The sequence below is a fragment of the Bos taurus genome, chromosome 4 (assembly GCF_002263795.3).
Source record: "Bos taurus isolate L1 Dominette 01449 registration number 42190680 breed Hereford chromosome 4, ARS-UCD2.0, whole genome shotgun sequence".
NCBI classification, from domain to species: domain Eukaryota; kingdom Metazoa; phylum Chordata; class Mammalia; order Artiodactyla; family Bovidae; genus Bos; species Bos taurus.
In genome coordinates, this window is record NC_037331.1 from 49,278,262 (window position 1) to 49,299,495 (window position 21,234).

Genomic DNA, 21,234 nt, shown 5'->3' on the forward strand with positions numbered 1-21,234 from the left:
TATATATGTACATACATAGGTATTTAATTTTGCTTTTGCAAGTCTTTTAAATATAAAAAATAAACTATGGGATTAACCATTTAAAAAATTTCTATAACATGGTGCAACAAGGGGAAATAAAGTCTCCATTGGCTTCTAAGATGGGAGAATTTTATAGCTGAATCTCAATAGCATTTCTTATCTCTGTTTTTGCAGATGGAGTCATGTGTTCTTAAATAACCCCTAAACTTGTCTTCAGGGGCCTTGTGCCAAATGTACCCCTTTTCTTCCCATTTTCTGGTTCTACATAATGCCCACATATGTAACGATAGTACCCACCTAAACCCCATGCTCAAGGTTTGTATTATTCTACACATCATTTATATTCAAAAGCATATATGTCATTTTTCTTTAAAAAGTATGATTTGAAGTTCCTTCTAGAATAACAGTTGAAAGTGTATATATATATGTATATATATATATATATTCTACAGCTGTAAGGAAACAACTCGTTTGTATTTTAAGATAACCGTTAAGATCTTTTCCTTCTTAAGCCATATTCCCCAATTTCTTTCTCCCCATAACTTACTTGGCTGATATTTTAAGGTATACTCTGTCAAAATGCCATTCGGGTGGCTTGGTGGCTCCCATTCCAAAGTGAGAGAATCTAGCGTTGGATTAACAATCTTCAAAGAGGACGGAGCGCTGGGGACTTTAAATGAGAAGTATAGTCAACACAAAGGTTTTTGAATGTTTCAAATTGCATTGAAGTGACGTATTTCATCAGATCTATACCACACATCAAAATTTTTATAACTAATTCTTATTCATAATTCAGCTGAAAATATGTTAATAGAAACCTGTTCTGCCTCACCATTTCCATCTAAAGTCATTAAAACCATTCTCTCCAAATACATAAGGACTTTGCCTTGATACGGACCCAAACTAACGTTCAAACTAATATTGTTGTTGTTCTTTTAAAGAGACAGTACTTGTTTGTTTCTTGAATGGGGTCTTAATAAAAGCAAACTAGTAACTGAGCAGAACTAGTAATATAACCAGACCTGCAAGTAGAAGCAGTTACATTCTGGGCCATGAAGGACTGTTTTCCCCAACAAACCAGGAGTCTGCAAACAGAACACACTGCGTGCTAGGCTCTGGGCCTGAGCCAGCCTGTCCAGGTGCAGAGGGGCTCTTATCCCAAGAGCTGACAGATGTCCAGCATCTTATGGTGATGGACAACAGCCCGGTTGCTGGCAAACCCCTGGCTCTGGGGAAGGCCTGCAGGGAGTCAGGATCTCTGTGGCAGAGGCTGGCAGATTACCAGAGGAAACATGCCTGGTCTTCTTTTATCCCCTTTCTCCTGAGGATGAGGGATGATGGCAGTCCTCCTCATGATCGTTAGCTTCTCTACCCAACCTAGCACGCTCCCTAGACCCTCCTGTCATTACAGCCAGAAACCAGGTAGTCAACTGGAATTTCTCTCTCTGCCTCATTTTTACCATCTCAGGAACATGAAATTCTGCAACATCCACCGTGGTAACCTCAACTATATCCCTTCCCTCCTCGCCTCTCAGCTGCTGTCCCCTTCAGGCCCTCACTGGCCTTTGACTGAGCCTAGCAGAGTCCTGGCATATAATTCCAGGTTTCCTCACATCACCCCTTTGAGAATCTGACACCCATAAACTCTCCCCTGAAAAACACATATCCCTTGTATATAACACTAAGGGGTTCATGGAGCTCCTTAAACCCGTCCATCAACCTCTTAAGAGACTACAGTTCCAGGTTAAGAGCTCCTGGTTTGAGGGTTAATATCCATAGCATTTAAGATCAGCCATCATACTGGTTCTTCCAAACTGACCTTCCTCTCTTTTCTCACCATTCTTGGCGGCCTAACTTACGGTTCTCTGAAGGAGCCATGCTGCTTCCTACCTCTGTGTCTTGGACATACTACTTCCTCTTTTGTCTGTCCTTCAATTTCCTGGCCCTCTTTTCTATGGCACCAGCCCCTGAGCTATCTAAAGAACCTGTGTAAGGTCTCACCAGTGAAAGCCTCTAGTGTAAGAAGTCCTGACCTCCAAGGAGCAATGAGGTTGAGGACCAGGCATTGTAATGAGATGGGAGTTAGGACACAAAGTGACGTTCAGAGGCTGCTGGGCAGCTGCCAACACCATGAGCCCTTCAACCAGAAGTCAGGACAGGGTTTGTCTATAGACTGCTTTTATCCGTGTCTAGGTATATGCTTGAAAAAAAAATACTAATTAAAAAAGATACATGCACCCCAATGTTCACAGCAGCATTATTTACAATTGCTAAGATATGGAAGCAACCTAAGTGTCCATCAACAGATAAACGGATAAAGAAGACATGGTCCATATATACAAGGGAATACTACTCAGCTATAAAAAGAATGAAATAATGCCATTTGCAGCAACATGGAGGAACTTGGAGGGTATTATGCTAAACGAAGTAAGTGAGACAGAGAAAGACAGATACTATATGATACCACTTATATGTGGAATCTAAAAAATACAACAAACTAGTGAATTTAATAAAAAAGAAGCAGACTCACATATATAGAGAGCAGACTAGTGGTTATCAGTTTGGAGTGGCAGGGGGAGGAGGAATCCAGAGGTAGGTGAGTAAGAGGTATAAATTATTAGGTATAAAAACAGGCTTCAGGAGTATACTTACAACATGGGGAATACGGCCAATATTTTATAACTATAAATGGAGTATTACCTTTAAAATTGTGAATCGCTATACTGTATACCTATAACTTACATAATATTTGTATTGCAACTATACTTCACCAGGCTCCCAGGTGACTGTGCCCAGACTCCTCCAGCCCCAACTCCTGCATCAGTGTGTTTGGTTCTCCGCAACCCCCCCACTCCCTGCCCCCACTGCCATGGCCTGCACTTGGAGAGACTTCTTCCCAACATGTTCTGTCAAGATCTCCAACCTTCGGGGACTTCCCTGGTGGTCCAGTGGTTAAGACTCCATGCTTCCAATGCAGGGAGCACAGCTTCACCTCTGCTCAGGGAATTAAGATCCCACATGCTGTGTTAGCATGAACTCTGAAGCTACGCTGAGAAAAAAGTAAACTACAACCTAGAGGATTCTTTCCTTTCTAGATGTTTTTCTCAGGCAATCACCTTTTGTTCTCATGCTTTTTGGCTAAGGTAATTGAGGTTTAAAGAAGTTACATAACTTGCTTTAGGTCAGAAAGTTAATGATCCAGGTCAGCATCAAATTAGCAAGGCTCTACAAGGCATTGTAATAAGATGGGAGCATTGTACATCTCACTGTAATGAGATACTTCCATATCTTAGCAATTGTAAATAATGCTGCTGTGAATATTGGGTGCATGTATCTTTTTAATTAGTATTTTTTTTCAAACATAAACCCAGACATGGATAAAAGGAGTTTACAGACAAACCCTGTCCTGACTTCTGGTTGTAGGGCTCATGGTGTTGGCAGCTGCCCAGCAGCCTCTCAGACTCACCTGAGTGTCCCAACTCCCATCTCATTACAATGCCTTGTAGAACCTTGCGTAAGTGTCCATCAACGGATAAGTGGATAAAGAAGCTGTGGTACCTATATACAATGGAATACTAGTTAGCCATAAAAAGAATGGAATTTTGCCATTTGCAGCAACATGGATGGACTTGCAGGGTACTATGCTAAGACAGAGAAAGATTTTTGGCAGTATGACTAAGGGTGGAGAAAAATGTTGAGAGAAAGGTGGTTTTGGGGAAGCCTGTGAAGCCTTATCCACAGCCTCAGGCCATAGATGAGCTGACACTTTGCCAGCTCTGTGTGTGCTATGTTCATCTATGGGACAAATCACATTTGGCTTCCAGAATATACCTTACTTTGGGGCCCTTCTGTTATCCAAAGCCTCTCGAGATATGCCATATTCTCCTAGGAGCTCAGAAATACATCCACCCTACCTCCTTCCGGAGTATTGAAGACCTTGTCAGGGCTGGCTGGGCCCTCCCCTTTCCCATTGACCACACGGACATTCAGTGTGTAGTGGCTAAAGGGCTCCAGCCCAGGCAACATGCCGTGAGTCTTGCTGCCCTGGAAAGTAAGGATCTTCTTTTCAATATGGCGTCTGTTTCTTGTCAATGAACTCTGCGCCTTCCAGTAGTAAATCTGAAACAGCAAGAAGAAAAGTCAGGGATGGACAAGGGAATCAACGGAATCTTCATGATCACAAAATTAAAGCTTTGTGTTTTCCCCCAGAAAGTTCCCTGGGTAAATTTTAGACTAGAGGAACAATGGACAGATATTGATTTGGAGGCAAGCGAGTAGGACCCCACAGGTAGTGAGAGAAATTAAGAATATTTGATGAAGCTGGACTCTACTATTTTGTTAGAGGAGTCTAAGTGAAACTAAAGAAATGAAACAGCATGAGACCCATAGAGAAGGATTTAAGTGCCCTTTACTTACATAAAATAGTCTAAAAGTAAAAATCATTGTTGTTGTTTAGTTGCTAAGTTGTGTCTGACTCTTACAACCCCGTGAAAAAAATTAAAGATTACTGTCCAATATTTACAAACTTTTCCAGACTTAATACAACTTCAAGTACAATATATCATTTAGTTTAATCCTAAACCCACAGAAAAGGTGTCACAACTTTTATTATGACTATTCCTATAGTACAGATGAGCCCCTGGGCTATCAAGAGGCAAGAAGACCCTCTACAAAGTCTAGGGCTTTCTCACTAAACCAAACTGCATTGCTTAATTAAAAGCACTTATTTTTTGGCATTAAATTGCAGACACAGATTTTGAAGAGATAAAGTATCGATTAACTTTGGATAAAAATGCAGAATTGCTATTTATTAAGTCCTCTTAAATTCTCTTAGGAGTTTAAAAGCACTTCAAAAGAAATCAATGTATCTACAGAATCTGGCCAAATTGAACATGATGCAGTGCAAAAACTGGCCTCTAGATGTCAGGGTTTAACAAATCAAAGCAGTGACTTCTTGGTCGCTAGGAAAGTTCTTGGACCATCTGTCAATCAAAAATATGAATCCATCTTTCTACCCTTCCCTAGAACAAAGAAAATTGATGTTTATAAGAATGACCTAGTTGGGACTACATGATCTTGCTGCTGCTTAGTCACTTCAGTCGTGTCCGACTCTGTGCGACCCCATAGACGGCAGCCCACCAGGCTCCCCCGTCCCTGGGATTCTCCAGGCAAGAACACTGGAGTGGGTTGCCATTTCCTTCTCCAATGCAGGAAAGTGAAAAGTGAAAGTGAAGACGCTCAGTTGTATCCGACTCTTAGCAACCCCATGGACTGCAGCCTACCAGGGTCCTCCGTCCATGGGATTTTCCAGGCAAGAGTACTGGAGTGGGGTGCCATTCTACAATCTAAATTATTAACAACAAAAGTCTACATTGTTCTCAGGATAATTTTGTTTGTTCGACACATGTCACTATTGCTTTAAAGCTAGGTGCATTTCATTACACTGTAGCTTTCTGAACAATAGTTTTTCCCATTTAATGCATTCGTTAACTGTTGAGTTGTCAGACTGTTAGATTACATGTGGGATAAGTGGAGAAAGTACTTTTCTCTCACTTTGTGAACAGTGAGATTTTGATCTGACTCTAGCTGGGATGCTGCAGAGGTGGCTTGCCAGATGAACTCTCAAGGCTTCCTCCAGCCAAGAAAAGTGAATCTGGCATGCCTTTCACTTAGATGGGCAGGTTCTAAGAAAAGAACAAGAAAAGTGTCTTTCACTTGCCCGATAGCCCTGCAGGTGTCCTCGGATACTTTTCAGAGGTACAGGGTCCCAGTGCACCTCAGCTAAGGTGCTGTTTACCACGTTGACACGCACATTCCCTGGAGCCACCATTGGGACTGGGGAAGATGAGAAAGGGGGGTAAGAAGTATCAATGTCATTTTGAATTTCATGCAAAAATGTCACTGTCTCATAATTTTGACTTGACACATGCCCCAACCCTATTCTATGAATTATCAAGGAGGAGAGTAATTTTTCATTTTTGGTATCTGTTCATTTGACTTTGTGATAATAACACATCTTTTTAAACAGTAATAACTTTTAACATTCTGAACCGATTTTCTACATAAGCAGGCTGTTTAAATGCAGAAATGTTGAGCAAAATAACTGCTGCCTCTCTCCTTCCCAATCTAAGTACCTCTGGGCATGGCCTTGACTTGCACCTTAGTAATCTGTTTGCTGGGGGACAATATACACAAAATAGCATCACTTACGGTCTTCTCCAGAATGTCCCATGACTGCAGCTGGCTCTGGGGCAAACCCTGCATCGTTCAGGGCCTGAACTTTGATCAGGTATGGAACAAAGGTTGGGGTGCCCGAGACAATGTATTTGGATACATTTGCCACAACCACAGACGTCCATTCATCATCGCCATCCTTCTGGCGCCAGCTAACTTTGTACTGAAGGCCTGGCCCATTAGATTCAAAACCATTCAAGGGCTACAAGAAAAGCCAGATAATCAGAGCTTATAAAACAGATTGCACCATCTCATACTGGAATGGCAAGTTTGATTCCCAGACTTAAGGACAGTGAGCACTGAGACAGTAAAATATAAGCTATGAACAGTTTTCTCCAGGAAACTTTCTGTCTTTTTTTCACATGTGATGAGATTCATAGCTTGTTTGGGATCAATACTTCAAAGGTAGTTAATTTCTATCTTGAAGTAGTAAAAACCACCCAAGCCTTTCAAATTCTGGCTTCACAGTTATGGGTGGGTGACATAAAACTTTTCAGTTACATAATTTCCTTTATGTATTTCTGCTTGTGTGACAGTACATCAGTCTCTATTTTACTTGGAGACTGAAACTTGTCAACTACTTCTTTATTAAAAAAAATGATACTGGCGTATTCTGTCTTGTTTCTCCATGCATGTATATAAATATACACAAAGGTGTAAGCATCTAAGTATGGCCCTGTATGGGTCTATCTAAAGTAAGTTTTAAAAAACCACAAGTAAATATATATTAATTTTTCAAGTCCAGAAAATACACACAGGCCAAAAAGAAAATAGTAGAAGTTGACTACTGGTACGTGTCTTCTAGATGGTTCTTTATGATGGTGATAATTTGAGTCAGCATTTATTGAGCATGTATATGTGTTAGGCACCGTCCTACGTGCTTGCTATGCATTAACTTCTTTAATCTTATGAGGTGGGTTCATTGCTATTCCCATCACACAGATACATGATGGAGATGTTAAGTGTTACACAGTTAGTAAGTGGCAAAGCTGGGATTTGCATCCATTCATTCTGGCTCCAAGGATCAAGCTTTTAACTACTACACTATAAATAAATAAAGAGTCCCCCAAATGGATGAAACAGGATTTTTAATATGGATATTATTTAAAAACAACTTTCTGGGATAGGGGAGGGGAAGGAGGATCATGAGGCAGGGGATATATGTGTTAATATGGCTGATTTGAGTTGTTATATGACAGAAACCAACACAATATTGTAAAGAAATTTTCCTCCAATTAAAAAAAATTAAAAAACGACTTTTCTTTCCACTGTAAATATACCAAGGAAAATTGAAGATTTCAGACATAGCTCACCTTCCATGTAATCACCAAATTATCTGGCTCTGATCCCAGCCCTTCCACAGCTGTGGGATTTTTATCAGGTTCTAGAAGTCAAGCAGCCATACACTTGTAAGCTTTGATCTTTTGCAAACAGTGGAAAACTTTTCTATTTTATTTCATACCACAGAGGTCCTGCTTTACCTGCAGCTTTAGTCAAATACTGCTCAGATGCCTCGCTGGGCAGACTCCTCCCCAGGTTGTTTTCCGCCATCACTCGGAAGGAATAGTTGACATAGGGCGACAGCTTCAGCTGGGCTGTGGTCTGTGTTCCAGGAACTTCAGTTTGGTGGTGCCACAGCCCTGGCTCATGCATTGCATCTTCATACTCAATGATGAATTCTGGCCATACCACATACATGCAACAAACCCAAGACATGAATTCATTTACCCAACAGTAGCTTACTAGGATAATGAACCAGATAATCTAACAAGAGCAGCCAAACATGAGTTATCTCACTTTCAAGAAAAAATCATTGGGATATTTTGACTTCAGAGTCCTATTATTGTCCTCAACACTCAAGCAGATCCAATAATGTTTGGTATTCTTTCTTTAGCTTGTTGAGTTAAAATTATTTAGAAGTGACCCACATATTTCTAGGAAAGTTTAAACAGTGAAAAAATGACTGATTTTTGTTTTCCACAACAGGAGAAGTTAAATTAAATACAAGAAGATACCATTTCCCACTACATAGACTGGCAACAATCAAGCATTTAACATACTTTGTGGACTTGGACATAGGGAAATGAGCGTTCTTATACTTTGCGGGAAGCATGAATTGGTACAACTTCAATGGAGCACAATTTAGAAGATCTAACAATATTTAACTCAGATACCCTTTGATTGAGAAACTGTGCTTCCAGCAATTTATTTTGAATAAATGTGCTTATGCATATGTTCAAAAATACATGAAAAGGAATCCACATGGCAGCATTGTTTGCAAGTGAAACAACCTAATTGCAAACAAACTAAATGTTCATCAGTAGAACACTGATTAAATAAATTATGATGCATCCCCACAATGGAATATTCTGCAGCTGTAAAAAATGAATAGGGCTGCGCCACATGTACTGAAACAGAATGATTTCTAAAATATATTGTTAAGTGACACCAAGAAGGGTTCAGAACATGATCCAGTGTGTGCTGGATACTACAGCTGTGTAAACGTAAAAAGATTTACTACGACGTACACACACACACATGTGCTTGAATGTACATGTGTTACTTCTCAGAGGACAGAAACTGCAATACTGGTGTCATTGCAGGAACTGAGAATCAGGGGTGGGAGGAAGACTTACTTTTTAATGGATACCTTCTCTCTTGTCTCTATTAAAATTTTGTGGTATGTGTATTTTATCCTTGTAAAAACAGGTATTTATTTGAAAAGATGAATGCACCACAATGCAGGACTATTTACAATAGTTCAATGCAGTACTATTTACAATAGCCAAAATATAGAAGCAGTCTAGATGTCCATTGACAGATGAATGCATAAAGAAGATACAGCATATAAATACAATGGAATATTAATCAGCCATAAAAAGAATGACGTAATGCCACATGTGGCAACATGGGTGGATCTAGACATTACGATATTAAGTGAAGTAACCCAGGCAGAGAAAGACAAATATCATACAATATTGCTTATATGTTTAATTAAAAAGAAAATGATGCAAATGAGCTTATATACAAAGCAGAAATAGACTCATAGACATAGAAAACAAACTTACGGTTATCAAAGGGGAAATGTAGGGGGAGGGATAAACGAGGAGTTTGGGACTGACATAAACACAGTACTCTGTATAAAAGAGATAACCTACAAAGACATATGGTACTGCACAGGAAACTATACTCAATATTTTCTAATAACCTAGAATGTGAAAAAACAGGTATAAGTGAATCATTCTGCTGTACACGTGAAACTAACATTGCAAATAAAGTATACTTCAATTAAAAAATAAATGGAAAAAAGGTTATTTAGATATTAATTATCTACTACTTGCCATGTACCATGACACAAATTATAGATACAAAAATGAACTAGAAATATGTGTTGCACTGCACATCACTTAGTGATGCGCTAAGCTCATCACTTAGAGTTCTCCTTCTAATCTGCATTAACTTGCTAGTGATCTCCAGCTTCATAAACTGATGACCTTCACATTTATATCTTTAGCCCCTATCTCTTCCCTGAACTGCAGTCTTGGATACTTAATCACCTACTCAAGAATTCCACTTGTTTGTTGAGTACGGCATCTCAAATTGGATGTGACCAAGACTGATCCCAATCTTCAGCCCAACTAGTAATGACAACTCAGGCCAGAATCTTGAAGTCCTTTTTGATTCCTCTCTTTCTCTCAAATGCTCAACAGTTCTGTTAGCTGTATTTTTTAAATATATGCAAAATTTCAGCTTACCATTTCTCAGCTTCTCCATCCCCATGAGCTAATATAAGACATGAAGATTTCTTGTGTGAATTACTGCATAACCTCCTAACTCACAAGTTCCCAAACTTCTCAGTCATAGTAGGCTTATGTTCCAGTACTTTTTTTCATGGCTCCGTTAGGTCAAAAGAAATACCTAACATTTCCAAGTAGTAAGGAGTTAGGTCCATATAAACTAATAAGTGTTTATGTCTTAACTTAAAATGAACAGGAAACCACATAACTTCTCTAACCTTGTCAACAAATTAGATACCACCTTCCTCCTTTCCTGTTTCACACTGATTTTCACACAGTATTTGCTATTTTATCACAGCGAAGGCTTTGCAGAGATATGACATTGTTACAATGTGACATAGCACTATTAATACTGAAGCTGTGAACTACCTCCAGCTAGCATTTCATGGGGTGTCTGACAGATGTCACTGTATTTAAAAAAAACCCAAAATTTAAAAATCACAAACTTAACATCTGGAGGCACGCCTGTGAGTTTGCTGAGGTTCTGCATGGTATTTCAGTGCATGATTTGAGAACCACGGTCCTGCCTGGTCTCGCCACCCTGCTACTCTCTTGTTTCTTATAGACTGTTTTCAGTAGAATAGCCAGTGTAATCCACTGTTGTTTAGTCACAAAGTCATGTCTGACTCTTTTGCAACCCCATGGTCTGTAGCCTGCCAGGCTCTTCTGTCCATGGGATTTCCCAGGCAAGAACACTGGAGTGGATTGCCATTTCCTTCTCCAGGGGATCTTCCCCATCCAGGGCTTGATCCTGTTTCTCCTGCATTGCAGGGGATTCTTTGCTGCTGAGCCATTGGGGAATCCCAGCGTCATCCATTCCTCTATTTAAGTCCCTCCAATTCCTTCCCAACCTCTACAATGGAATGCAGGGTCCTACACATGCATATCCCACTCCCCCACCAACTCTCTGCCTCTTTGACCTTTTCTCCTACTTCACTTCCTCTTGTTCATTTCACTCCAGTTACAGTGGCTTCTGAGCAGACACGCTCCTATCTCAGGGTCTTTGCTCTTTCTCTTGCTCTCCTTGGGAAATTCTTCCTCCAGATAACTACATAGCGTGTTCAGTACCTCCTTCTTCAGGTCTTAATTGACATACACAAACATTACCTTCTTTTTTTTTAAATTGATTATTTTGTAATTGAAGCATAGTTGATTTACAATATTGTGCTAGTTTCAGGTATATAGCAAAGTGATTTGGTAATACATATATAGAAGAATCTAACTATAATCATTTCCCATTACAGTTTATTACAATATATTGAATACAGTTCCCTGTGCTAAACAGTAAATCCTTGTTCATCTATTTCATATATAGTAGTGTAAACCTGTTAATCCAAAATTCCTAATTTATTCCTTCTGCCTTTCCCTTTGCTAACCATACATTTGTTTTCTATGTCTATGAGTCTGCTTCTGTTTTGTAGGTATGTTCATTTGCACCATTTTTTAGAACCATATATAAGTGATATCATGTAAGATTTGTCTTCTCTGTCTTACTTCACTTAGTATGCTAATTTCTAGGCCCATCCATGTTGCTGCAAATGGCATTACTTCATTTTTGATGGCTGCGTAGTAGTCCATTTTCTTCACTCATTCACGTGTTGATGGACACTTAAGTTACTTGTATGTCTTGGCAGATGATTGTAAACAATGCTGCAGTGAATACTGGGGTACATGTGTCTTTTTGAATTAGGGCTTTCATCTTTTCTGGATATGTGCACAGGGATGGGATTGCTGGATCACATGGTAACTCTATTTTCAGTTTTTTTTTAAGGAAACTCCATACTATTTTCCAGAGAAATGCTACCTTATTAATGTAGCTTTTCCTAACAACCTTGTTTGTAATTATATCCCTTACCCCTGTATTCTTTAATCTCCTTCTCCTGCTTTGTTCTTTGTGTGGCCTAAACATGGACACACACACACACAGCCGTGTGTGTATATATGCTTATATTTGACTCCTCTAGAAAGCAGATGCAGAGACAGAACTAAATGTGTACAGTGTCAATTTTTACATGTATATAGAGGGTTAGGGTTAGTGTTGGGGTTAGGGTGAGGTAAGTAAAGTGACTTTTCAAACCCGCAACTGGTAACAGAGCTCAGTGCAGACATCTGAGGGGTCTTTCTTTCCATTAGCCCTTGCTATAAAGTGACACATTCAACAGTGTTAACTCCTCACCGTGATGACATCAGCCTAGAGAATAAAATCAGGTGAGGGACCATGCCATAAGGATACTGGAAGAGCTTAGTAAAATTAGACTATGGATAAGCTTAGAAGTTTTAAAATCAAACAGATACTTAAGAGAGTAGACACAAGTCTGTAATATGTTTATGCTGCATGAAGACTAAATTGCTTTACAGTGACTAAGATAATTCTGAAACGATGTGCATGTTGATTTATTATACCTGCTGTAAAGCAGAATAGTTCCAATTAAATTAAGCAAAAACCTCTCCTCTATCTTCTGTCCTTTAGTGATGTTCCTTTCTCAATGGATTTTCAGTCCTTGATCAGAACATTCATTTCATTCATGCCAAGTCTTCCTGTTCATCCAGTATATTAACCAGACTTAGCTGGTGAGGATGCTTAGAGACTTTTTTTTACCCAGGTTAAAATGACCCCATCAGATTTCAAGGCATTTCTACTCTTCATTCATTTATTCAACAAATATCTATTAAGTACCTATTATATATCAGGCATTCTTCTGAAACAAGTTAGTCAAAAATCTCTGCCCATATGGAGTGTATATTTTAGTTAAGGACACAAATAAGATAAAAAAAATATTACTGTATTACTGTGTACAGTGTCTATACATATATATATGTATATATGTGCATATATGTACACATGCATATGTACACATACATATACACGCACTACTCAGATCTCTTTTTGAGAGAGAACCCACTACCAGGAATGTCAACAGCAGGCTCTATCTGCTGCCCTTTTCCCAAGGATCAGCTGTGGTGTTCCCGTGAGGCCACTCTCCACCTGAGATAGTCCAGTGACTGAGCACAGCAAGGGCCCTAGACTCAGCCCCACCCTCTGCAGAACGTCCCCCTGGGGTCCTTGCTGACCTGGCTGAGACGATCTGTACTGGAGTCTGAGAGTTCTCCCAAACACCCCTCCTTCCTCTCTCCTTTCACAGACATCAGACCTGTATTACAATCTGAAGATCTTTCCTGCCTACTGCTGCTTTCTCTCCCTTTTATCTTCCATGGGCTCTTTCCCAAATAATCTCTTTAGGCTGATGTCATCAAAGTGAGGAGTTTGAGGAGTTAACACTGGTGAATGTGTCACTTTATAGCAAGGGCTAATGGAAAGAAGGAAATGGCAACCCACTCCAGAATTCTTGCCTGGAAAATCCCATGAACAGAGGAGCCTGTTGGGTTACAGTCCATGGGGTTGCAAAGAGTCTGACATGACTGAGCATGCACACACCCAAGCCTAATCACCTCCCCAAAATTCCTATCTCCTAATACTAATACCCAGAGAAGGCAATGGCACCCCACTCCAGTACTCTTGCCTGGAAAATCCCATGGACGGAGGGGCCTGGTGGGCTGCAGTCCATGGGGTCGCTAGGAGTCGGACACGACTGAGTGACTTCACTTTAATGGAAAGAAAGACATCTCAGATGTCTACACTGAGTTCTGTTACCAGTTGAGGGTTTGAAAAGCCACTTTACTTACCTCAATATTCTAAGATTTAGACTGGTCTTTCTGTTATTTTCTCCCATATTAATGGGCAAAATATCTTGCAATATATCTTCCTACTTTGGTAGAAACTGAGGGTGATTCTTATGGATCTTTAACACAAAAGCACAGTCTATTCACTTAATTACCATCTTTATCCATCAGTGTCCCAAACCAGAAACTGTAACCAAGAATGACTCCAGCTCTGAGGAGAGGTGAGCCATAAATAAATGTTTTGGTTCTGTGAGAAATGAAGCAGAGGATGCCAGGAAATATCCCTGTGGGAAATTTCAATTGCATGTGACAGAATGCTTTGAAAATAATCATAAAGTTGACCAGTGAAAAAGCAAATGACATCACATACTTGTAATAGGACTATTGTTGTCATCGCCTGGGGTCCATGACAGCTGAACACTCCTGTCCAGTTGATCTGTCAATTCTAAATCAAAGGGAGGATTTGGGACATCTGTAGATCAAACACATACATCATAGTTAACCATCCGACCTTGGGGGTCTCCGTTACTTGTGCTACTATTCACAGAGTGGACTCTTAAAGACACAGAGCACGTAATGGCCAATGAGCATGCAACCGAAAGGAAATGAAAACAGCTGAGGCTGCTGGGAACGCACACACCATCCAGGAGAACCCCTCGTTGAGCTCTGCTTGTATCTTTTTCAAATGAAACTAAGTCCCTTGTCACCAAAGCCAGTGGAATGGACACGTATGGTTCTCCAGCACTCTCAGTGTGTGTCTTTTCATAAACATAGACGAGCACAAACAGAAACAGTAATATGGAAGCTGAATTTCTAGCAAATGGGAAACAGAGAATGGCAAACGCTGAAAAACAAAATACAGGTAAATGCATGTACTGTTAAAAGAAGCTGCAAATATTCTTTCTGAAACATGCTAAACTACAGATTTGGGGGCACTTGAAGGATATTCATATTTTTAAGGGAATTATAAAATTGATGCTATGCAGCTAGCCCTCAGCATGCATACCTTATGTGCATGCTCAGTACTCGTCAGGCATATGGGGAGGTGTGTTTATTCTCAGAGGACACCGGGGTATAGACACCTGTTGGGATGAAGGTGTCCCAGAAGCATGTCTGCCTCTTCTAATGGTGCACTTGAAATCCAGAGAGTTAATGTTCCCCTTGGGTCTTTTCCTGACCTTACTCTTGGCAGTACCTCTGGCTCTTGGACAAACCAGAAGCCATATAAAAATGTAAGCACTTCTTTGATATTAGTAAAGAAGCAGTAAATGTCTATAAAGGACAGCTATTCTATAGTATAATTCATGGTATCTGTAAAATCCAGCTGAGTTTTTGCCACAAAATTAATTTTTGTATTCAACACTGAAAAAAGATGAGGGTTCTTCAGTCAAAAAGATTTCTGGAAAAAAATTCTGATTTATTTTTCCAACTCAGAAAAATCAACATGATATGGAAGTGTCCTCTTTTTTGTCTATCTTTAGTGATCTATCTCCTGTGAACACAGTGAATTGGTGGTTTTCTCCGACACAAAGGTCAAATGTTGTTCTAGACATCCATTGTTTTCCTACGTAAATTTCTTGAAAAGGGAACCCCCAAACAACATTGAGCTTTCCAAAACAACTTTTAATAGATTGAAAATCTAATTTTTGGAATGATATATGAAATTGCTTTTCCTGTCTGTAAAAGGTGGACAATAGCTTTTGAAAAGCACTATGCTACTTTACAAAGAAATGATATCAAAGAGGGACTTTCATTAAATTCAACGACTTTGTAATAACACATGAAATACTTGGAATTGAGTGGCAATATATGCAGTGAGAAGTTCCAGGGTTACAATGGAAAAATGATTCACAGCAGTAAATGGACAACACAGCTGAACATCTGACAGAGCCCCTTTCCTTAAAGAAACACAAGGACGTGATGGAGATAAGAAAGTAAAGGAATTTTTCTGCACGTGTGAAATTGTTCAAAAGAAAACAGAGAAAAAGGACTCATATTAGTTTACCGTAAATGGGAGCTGGAGTTGGAGTAGGAGCTAGAAAGGACAGTAATATAAACGATTTTAATCAAAATTAGTAATGGAAAGATATACGATAGCACAAAAAGACAGAGACTGAACATGATTAAGATTATAAAACTGAGCCTTATGTTTAGCTGCAAGGCATGGCATTGATAAACATACAGGAACAATTTGGGGGTAAAACCTCTTCAGTTTTAAATAAAAGTAGATTAACTGCTCTGTCTTATAAAAATATCACTAATATGCATAACCACCATTTTAATTCCAGTGCTGCTACAGGGTATATTTATGCTGGAATTATTTCCTCAAAGGACTCTTTCAAAAAAGATCTGGGTATTTCACTTACCTATAAAACGGTAAAACTGTAACAAGAAAATAGTTACAATTGACAATTTTTCCTTTCAATCCTAAAACAGGGCAGCCAGTTGTACTACACGTGTTTTAGTTCTTACCGACAACGCTAAGCACAGCGCTGGCCGAAACGTTGTCCAGAGTTGTGTTGGCCACACATGTGTAGGTCCCACCATCATCATCGTTGACATCAGCGACCACCAAACGGTCCTTGTCAACGGTGAACCTGCAATATCACACGTTCAGAGCGGCTGAAATGGACACCCAGCCACACCCCATAACCATTTTACTGGCACGAAAACAACAGTGAATTTGATAGAAGGGAAAGACGATAAAGACTAGCAGCACACCAGAGCGAAAATCCTGTACAATACATGTCACTTTGATAATGATTATAGTTGGAAAATATTTTGAATGAATGAGAAGCTTGTTTTGAAATGATGACAAGTCCTCTGGTCCAGTGGGTTTTAACCATGCCTCTGGAGTTTTAGGCACTTCCTCAAGACCAGGGGCTGAGGTGGGGGCAGTTCCAGTTATCCTGACTAAAGGGCTTTCCTATGGCTTCTGCGACTACCACTCATCCAGCTCAATTTTTAACAAAGTGCATATTTTTTAAAAAGTTATAATTATTGTTGTTTATTTTTCATTGGAGTATATATACTTGATGTTTCATGTATACAGCAAAGTGATTCAGTTTTATTTTTTAAATATATATATTTAAAATATATATATAGTCTTAAATATATTTAGTCTTACTAAATATATTTACTTAAATATATATAGTCTTCTCTGGTAGCTCAGATGGGAAAGTGTCTGCCTACAATGTGGGAGACCCGGCTTCAATCCCTAGGTTGGGAAGATCTCCTGGAGAAGGGAATGGCAACCCACTCCAGTATTCTTGCCCTCCCCTCAAAAAAAAGGAGCTCAAAGAAATATTTTTGGGACTTCCCTGGTGGCTCAGACGGTAAAGCATCTACCTGCAATGCGGGAGACCTGGGTTCAATCCCTGGGTCGGGAAGATCCCCTGGAGAAGGAAATGGCAACCCACTCCAGTACTCTTTCCTGGAAAATTCCATGGACAGAGGAGCCTTGTAGGCTACAGTCCATGGGGTCACAAAGAGTTGGACATGACTGAGCGACTTCATTCACTCACTCATATATATATAAATGAATAAGAATGTAAATAATCAGAGTATATATGTACATCCATATACATATATACATATACATATTCTCTTTTTCAGATTCTTTTCTGTTATAGGTTATTCTAAGATGCTGAATATAATTCGCTGTACTACACAGTAGGTTCTTGCTGTTCATCTATTTTACATATAGTAGTGTGCATCTGTTAATCTCAAATTCCCAATTTACTCCACTCCCATCCCTTTCACCTTTGGTAACTGTAAGTTTGTTTTCTAAAAGTCTGTGATTCTATTTCTGTTTTATAAATAAGTTCATTTGTATCATTTTTCTAGATTCCATATATAAGTGATATCATATGGTATTTTTCTTTGACTTACTTCACTTAGTATGATAATGTCTAGATCCATCCATGTTGCTGCAAATGGCATTATTTCATTCTTTTTTATGGCTAAAGAATTCATCATTTACTGCAGAAACTTTGTATCGTTTTTCTATATGCATAATTTACAATAGGAGAAATGATTTGCAATAGAAGAAAATAAATGCAAACAATACCAATCAGGTTTATCACTAGAAACAGGAAGATTTAGATCACCAGTCACTAAGAAGAGCTTTCTAGAAGTTTCTTGTAAGTTTCTTGTAAGCATGACAGTTTACCCAGTAGGTCAAAAATCTATGCAAATAGGATTCATGCATGGTTTTAATGAAGCCACATAAATCATTAACTGCATTCACAGGGGATTTCCAAGCTAAACCTTTAGCTAACTTAGTCCAATGGTCATTTCTTCATACTTCCTTCTCATCTTTATCAATTCAGATCCCAGAGATAAAACTGACCAGTTGAAGCACAGAACTAGATGGAAACCCTGGGCACAGAAAAGGCCACATAGTTCTTCTAAGGAACATTTACAGGCAAGAGGGCACCATTAAGGCACAGTTGAAAAAAAGCCACAGAAACCATTTCTACCAGCAGATAGCATTCCTTCCCACTGGGGTGACTGTAGCCCCCCTGTATCTGCTCAAATTCTCCCGTTCAACTGTGTACCCCATCAAACCCACCTGAAAATGGGCATGACCTTTCCTCCATTCCAAGCTAGAGGAATGCAGCATGCTCAGGCTCTTTCAAATTCTTTACTTGTTTTATTTTTCTCCTCCTCCTTCTATTGGCTTTAGGTAAAATGAAAAGAAAACTCCCCTTCCAAATAAAAACTAGAGTCCTGTAAAATACTGATGAGGATTCAGGCACACTCTGATGATTAAAGAGATCACATTTCTGCTTATTTGTAAAAGGGAATGAAAACATCTGTTGAGACTGCACTGTACATGGCAGAAAACAATGGACATTGTCCAAGATCTGAAAGGAATTTTTGCATCCTGAATTACATAGTACACCAACATACAAAAATAGACAACATTCTCAGGGTCTTATTTCCATAACTTGATACCTTTCTAGGTCTGAACAATATACAGCAAGGAAAGGAAAATGTATATCTACTTTGAAGAGAGAGCAGAAACTTTAAAAGCGTAATCATTAAGTCACTATACAGGGACTTCCCTGGCAGTCCACTGGTTAAGACTTTGCCTTTCATGGCCGGGGGGTGAGGGTTCAATCCCTGCTCGGGGAGCTAAGATCCCACATGCCTCAAGCAAAAAACATGGAATAGAAATGATATTGTAACAAATTCAATAAAGGCTTTAAAAATGGTCCATGTCAACAAATCTTCCAAAAAAGTCACTATACAGTAAACTTCTAGTTCAAGAGTAGCTTAAAGAGAGAAGGATGAGAAAGGAAAGGCATTGTCTTCAAATACCTTCCATCATTGGGCAGCTCCCCATGGTCTTTGAGCCACATGACAGTGGGGATTAAGGTGTGATCGTGTTTCACTTTGCATTCAAAGGACACAGTGCTCCCTCTTTGCACAACTGCATATTCAGGCTGTTTAATGATCCTTGTTGGATCTGAAATGGAAAGTTACTGTTATCCATTGCCAAAGCTGGAGAACTTAACAAAATCAAAATACAGAGAACAGACTTGTGGTTGCCAAGGCAGAGGAGGGTGGGGGAGGGATAGATTGGAAGTTTGGGATTAGCAGATGCAAAATATTACATATAGGATGGATAAACAACAAGGTTCTACTGTGTAGCACAGGGAATTATTTCCAATATGTTGTGGTAAACCACAATGGAAAAGAATATGAAAAAAAAAGTATGTATATATACACATATGTACATATATATATATATATATATATATAACTGAATCACTTTGCTGTACAGCAGAAATTAGCACAACATTATAAATCAACTATACATCAATAAAATAATTTTTTTTAAAAACCTGGAGAATTTGCTCAAAGACACATAATACATAAAAAATGTTTGCCACCTTGCCTCACCTTTGATTTCCAGGTGAACATCATTCTTTGCCATTCCTAACTTATTCCGTGCGACACATGTATAGGTTCCTGTACTGTCCTTCTGGGCCACAGGAATTTCCAAAGTTCCATTTTCATGTAAAACATAAATATCTTCACGAAGAGCACTCCCTTTAGCGCCCTTAAACCTTCATTATGAAAACCGTCATAATGAGAAAAACACATCATAGTTTGAAGTCAGACATAAAATGCCCTGTTCAAGGTCAACACATCATGATCTGCATTACCAGATGATGCTCACAGACTTCAAGTCTGTGTCAGCATACTGCATGCGTGTCAGTCAGGGGGGTTGGGGTGAGGGGGTCAATGCAAAGAGAGGATGTCAAACTGGAGAACTCAGTGATAAATGGTGCTTAAAGAATGAGGGTGATAATACTAAATACTTAAGTGATAATTTTCATTATGAGAGATTCATAATTTAATAATCACATTATTATTTTATCTCTAATAAATGAAAAAACAGACAAAATGAAGACTGCTCCTTTGACCTTTTCCTCCTACAGTGATGTGTCTGTAACTCCATCTGCAGAGATTTCAACATCAAGGTTACAAGGGTTGTACTTTTGAGCGTATAAATAGAAAAATATTCAGAGAGGAAAAAGAAACAAGCATACATGTAAAGTACATCTACATTCAGCTTCTGGGCTAGCATCAAGAGAAGTGAAGATGGACTCACAGACTTAGAGAATGAACTTATGGTTGCAGGCGGAAGGGATAGTTAGGCAGCTTGGGATGGGCTTCCCTAGGGGCTCAGACCGTGAAGGATCTGCCTGCAATGTGGGAGACCTGGGTTTAATCCCTAGATTTGGAAGATCCGCTGGAGGAGGGAACGGCTACCCACTCCAGGATATTTGCCTGGAGAATCTCATGAACAGAGGAGCCTGACAGGTCCAGGGGTTGCAAAGAGTCGAACAAGACTTGGGATGGACACGTGCACACTGCTATATTTAAAATGGATAACCAACAAGAACCTACTGTATAGCACATGGGACTCTGCTCAATGTTATATGGCAGCCTGGATGGGAGAGGGGTCTGGGGGAGAATGGATACATGTATATGTATGGCTGAGTCCCTTTGCTGTCCACCGGAAACTATCACAACATTGTTAATTGACCATACCCCCTGCACAAAATAAAAAGTTCAGAAGAAGAAGTGAGGATGGATGAAAAGAAGTGTAAGACTAAGCATTAACTCTTCTCCTTTGCTAGGAAATTTTCTGCATAAGCATCCATGTTTGTGTTTTAATCCAATACCTGGCTTTAATCTCACAGTAAGAAGTAGAGCCCCACAGTGTCTGCCAGCTGACAGAGGATCCTTAAATGAATGTTCCAATTTTCTTTCACTCATTCTTTCTGACCGGTTGCCTCTCTTGGCCTTGTCTCTTTCAGCTCAGGCTAAAGCAAGCTGGGAGGATGAACAGGACTAGTACCAAGAGGGATACGTGAAATGGAATGGTCTAAAGAGGGAGTGAAAGACACGGGGGGAGCTTGGCTGGACGCAAGCCAGCATGCTCAGTGGGAGGGGAACACTGCTAATAGCAAATTCTGTTTTT

At 39.5% G+C, this 21,234-nt stretch overlaps 1 protein-coding gene across 20 annotated transcripts in view; it reads right to left on the minus strand.

Annotated features, from left to right (window-relative positions):
- NRCAM (neuronal cell adhesion molecule) overlaps positions 1-21,234 on the minus strand; it is a 320,549-nt gene that overhangs the window by 35,403 nt on the left and 263,912 nt on the right. For 13 of the 20 annotated variants that reach the window (NM_001206562.1, XM_024990762.2, XM_010804207.4 and 10 more), the window contains 11 exon segments: positions 569-691; positions 3,936-4,140; positions 5,741-5,856; positions 6,232-6,457; positions 7,569-7,639; positions 7,737-7,934; positions 14,104-14,205; positions 15,739-15,768; positions 16,206-16,330; positions 19,059-19,206; positions 19,644-19,810. In NM_001206562.1, the coding sequence (NP_001193491.1) occupies positions 569-691; positions 3,936-4,140; positions 5,741-5,856; positions 6,232-6,457; positions 7,569-7,639; positions 7,737-7,934; positions 14,104-14,205; positions 15,739-15,768; positions 16,206-16,330; positions 19,059-19,206; positions 19,644-19,810 (1,511 nt within the window). 20 annotated transcript variants of the gene reach the window in all.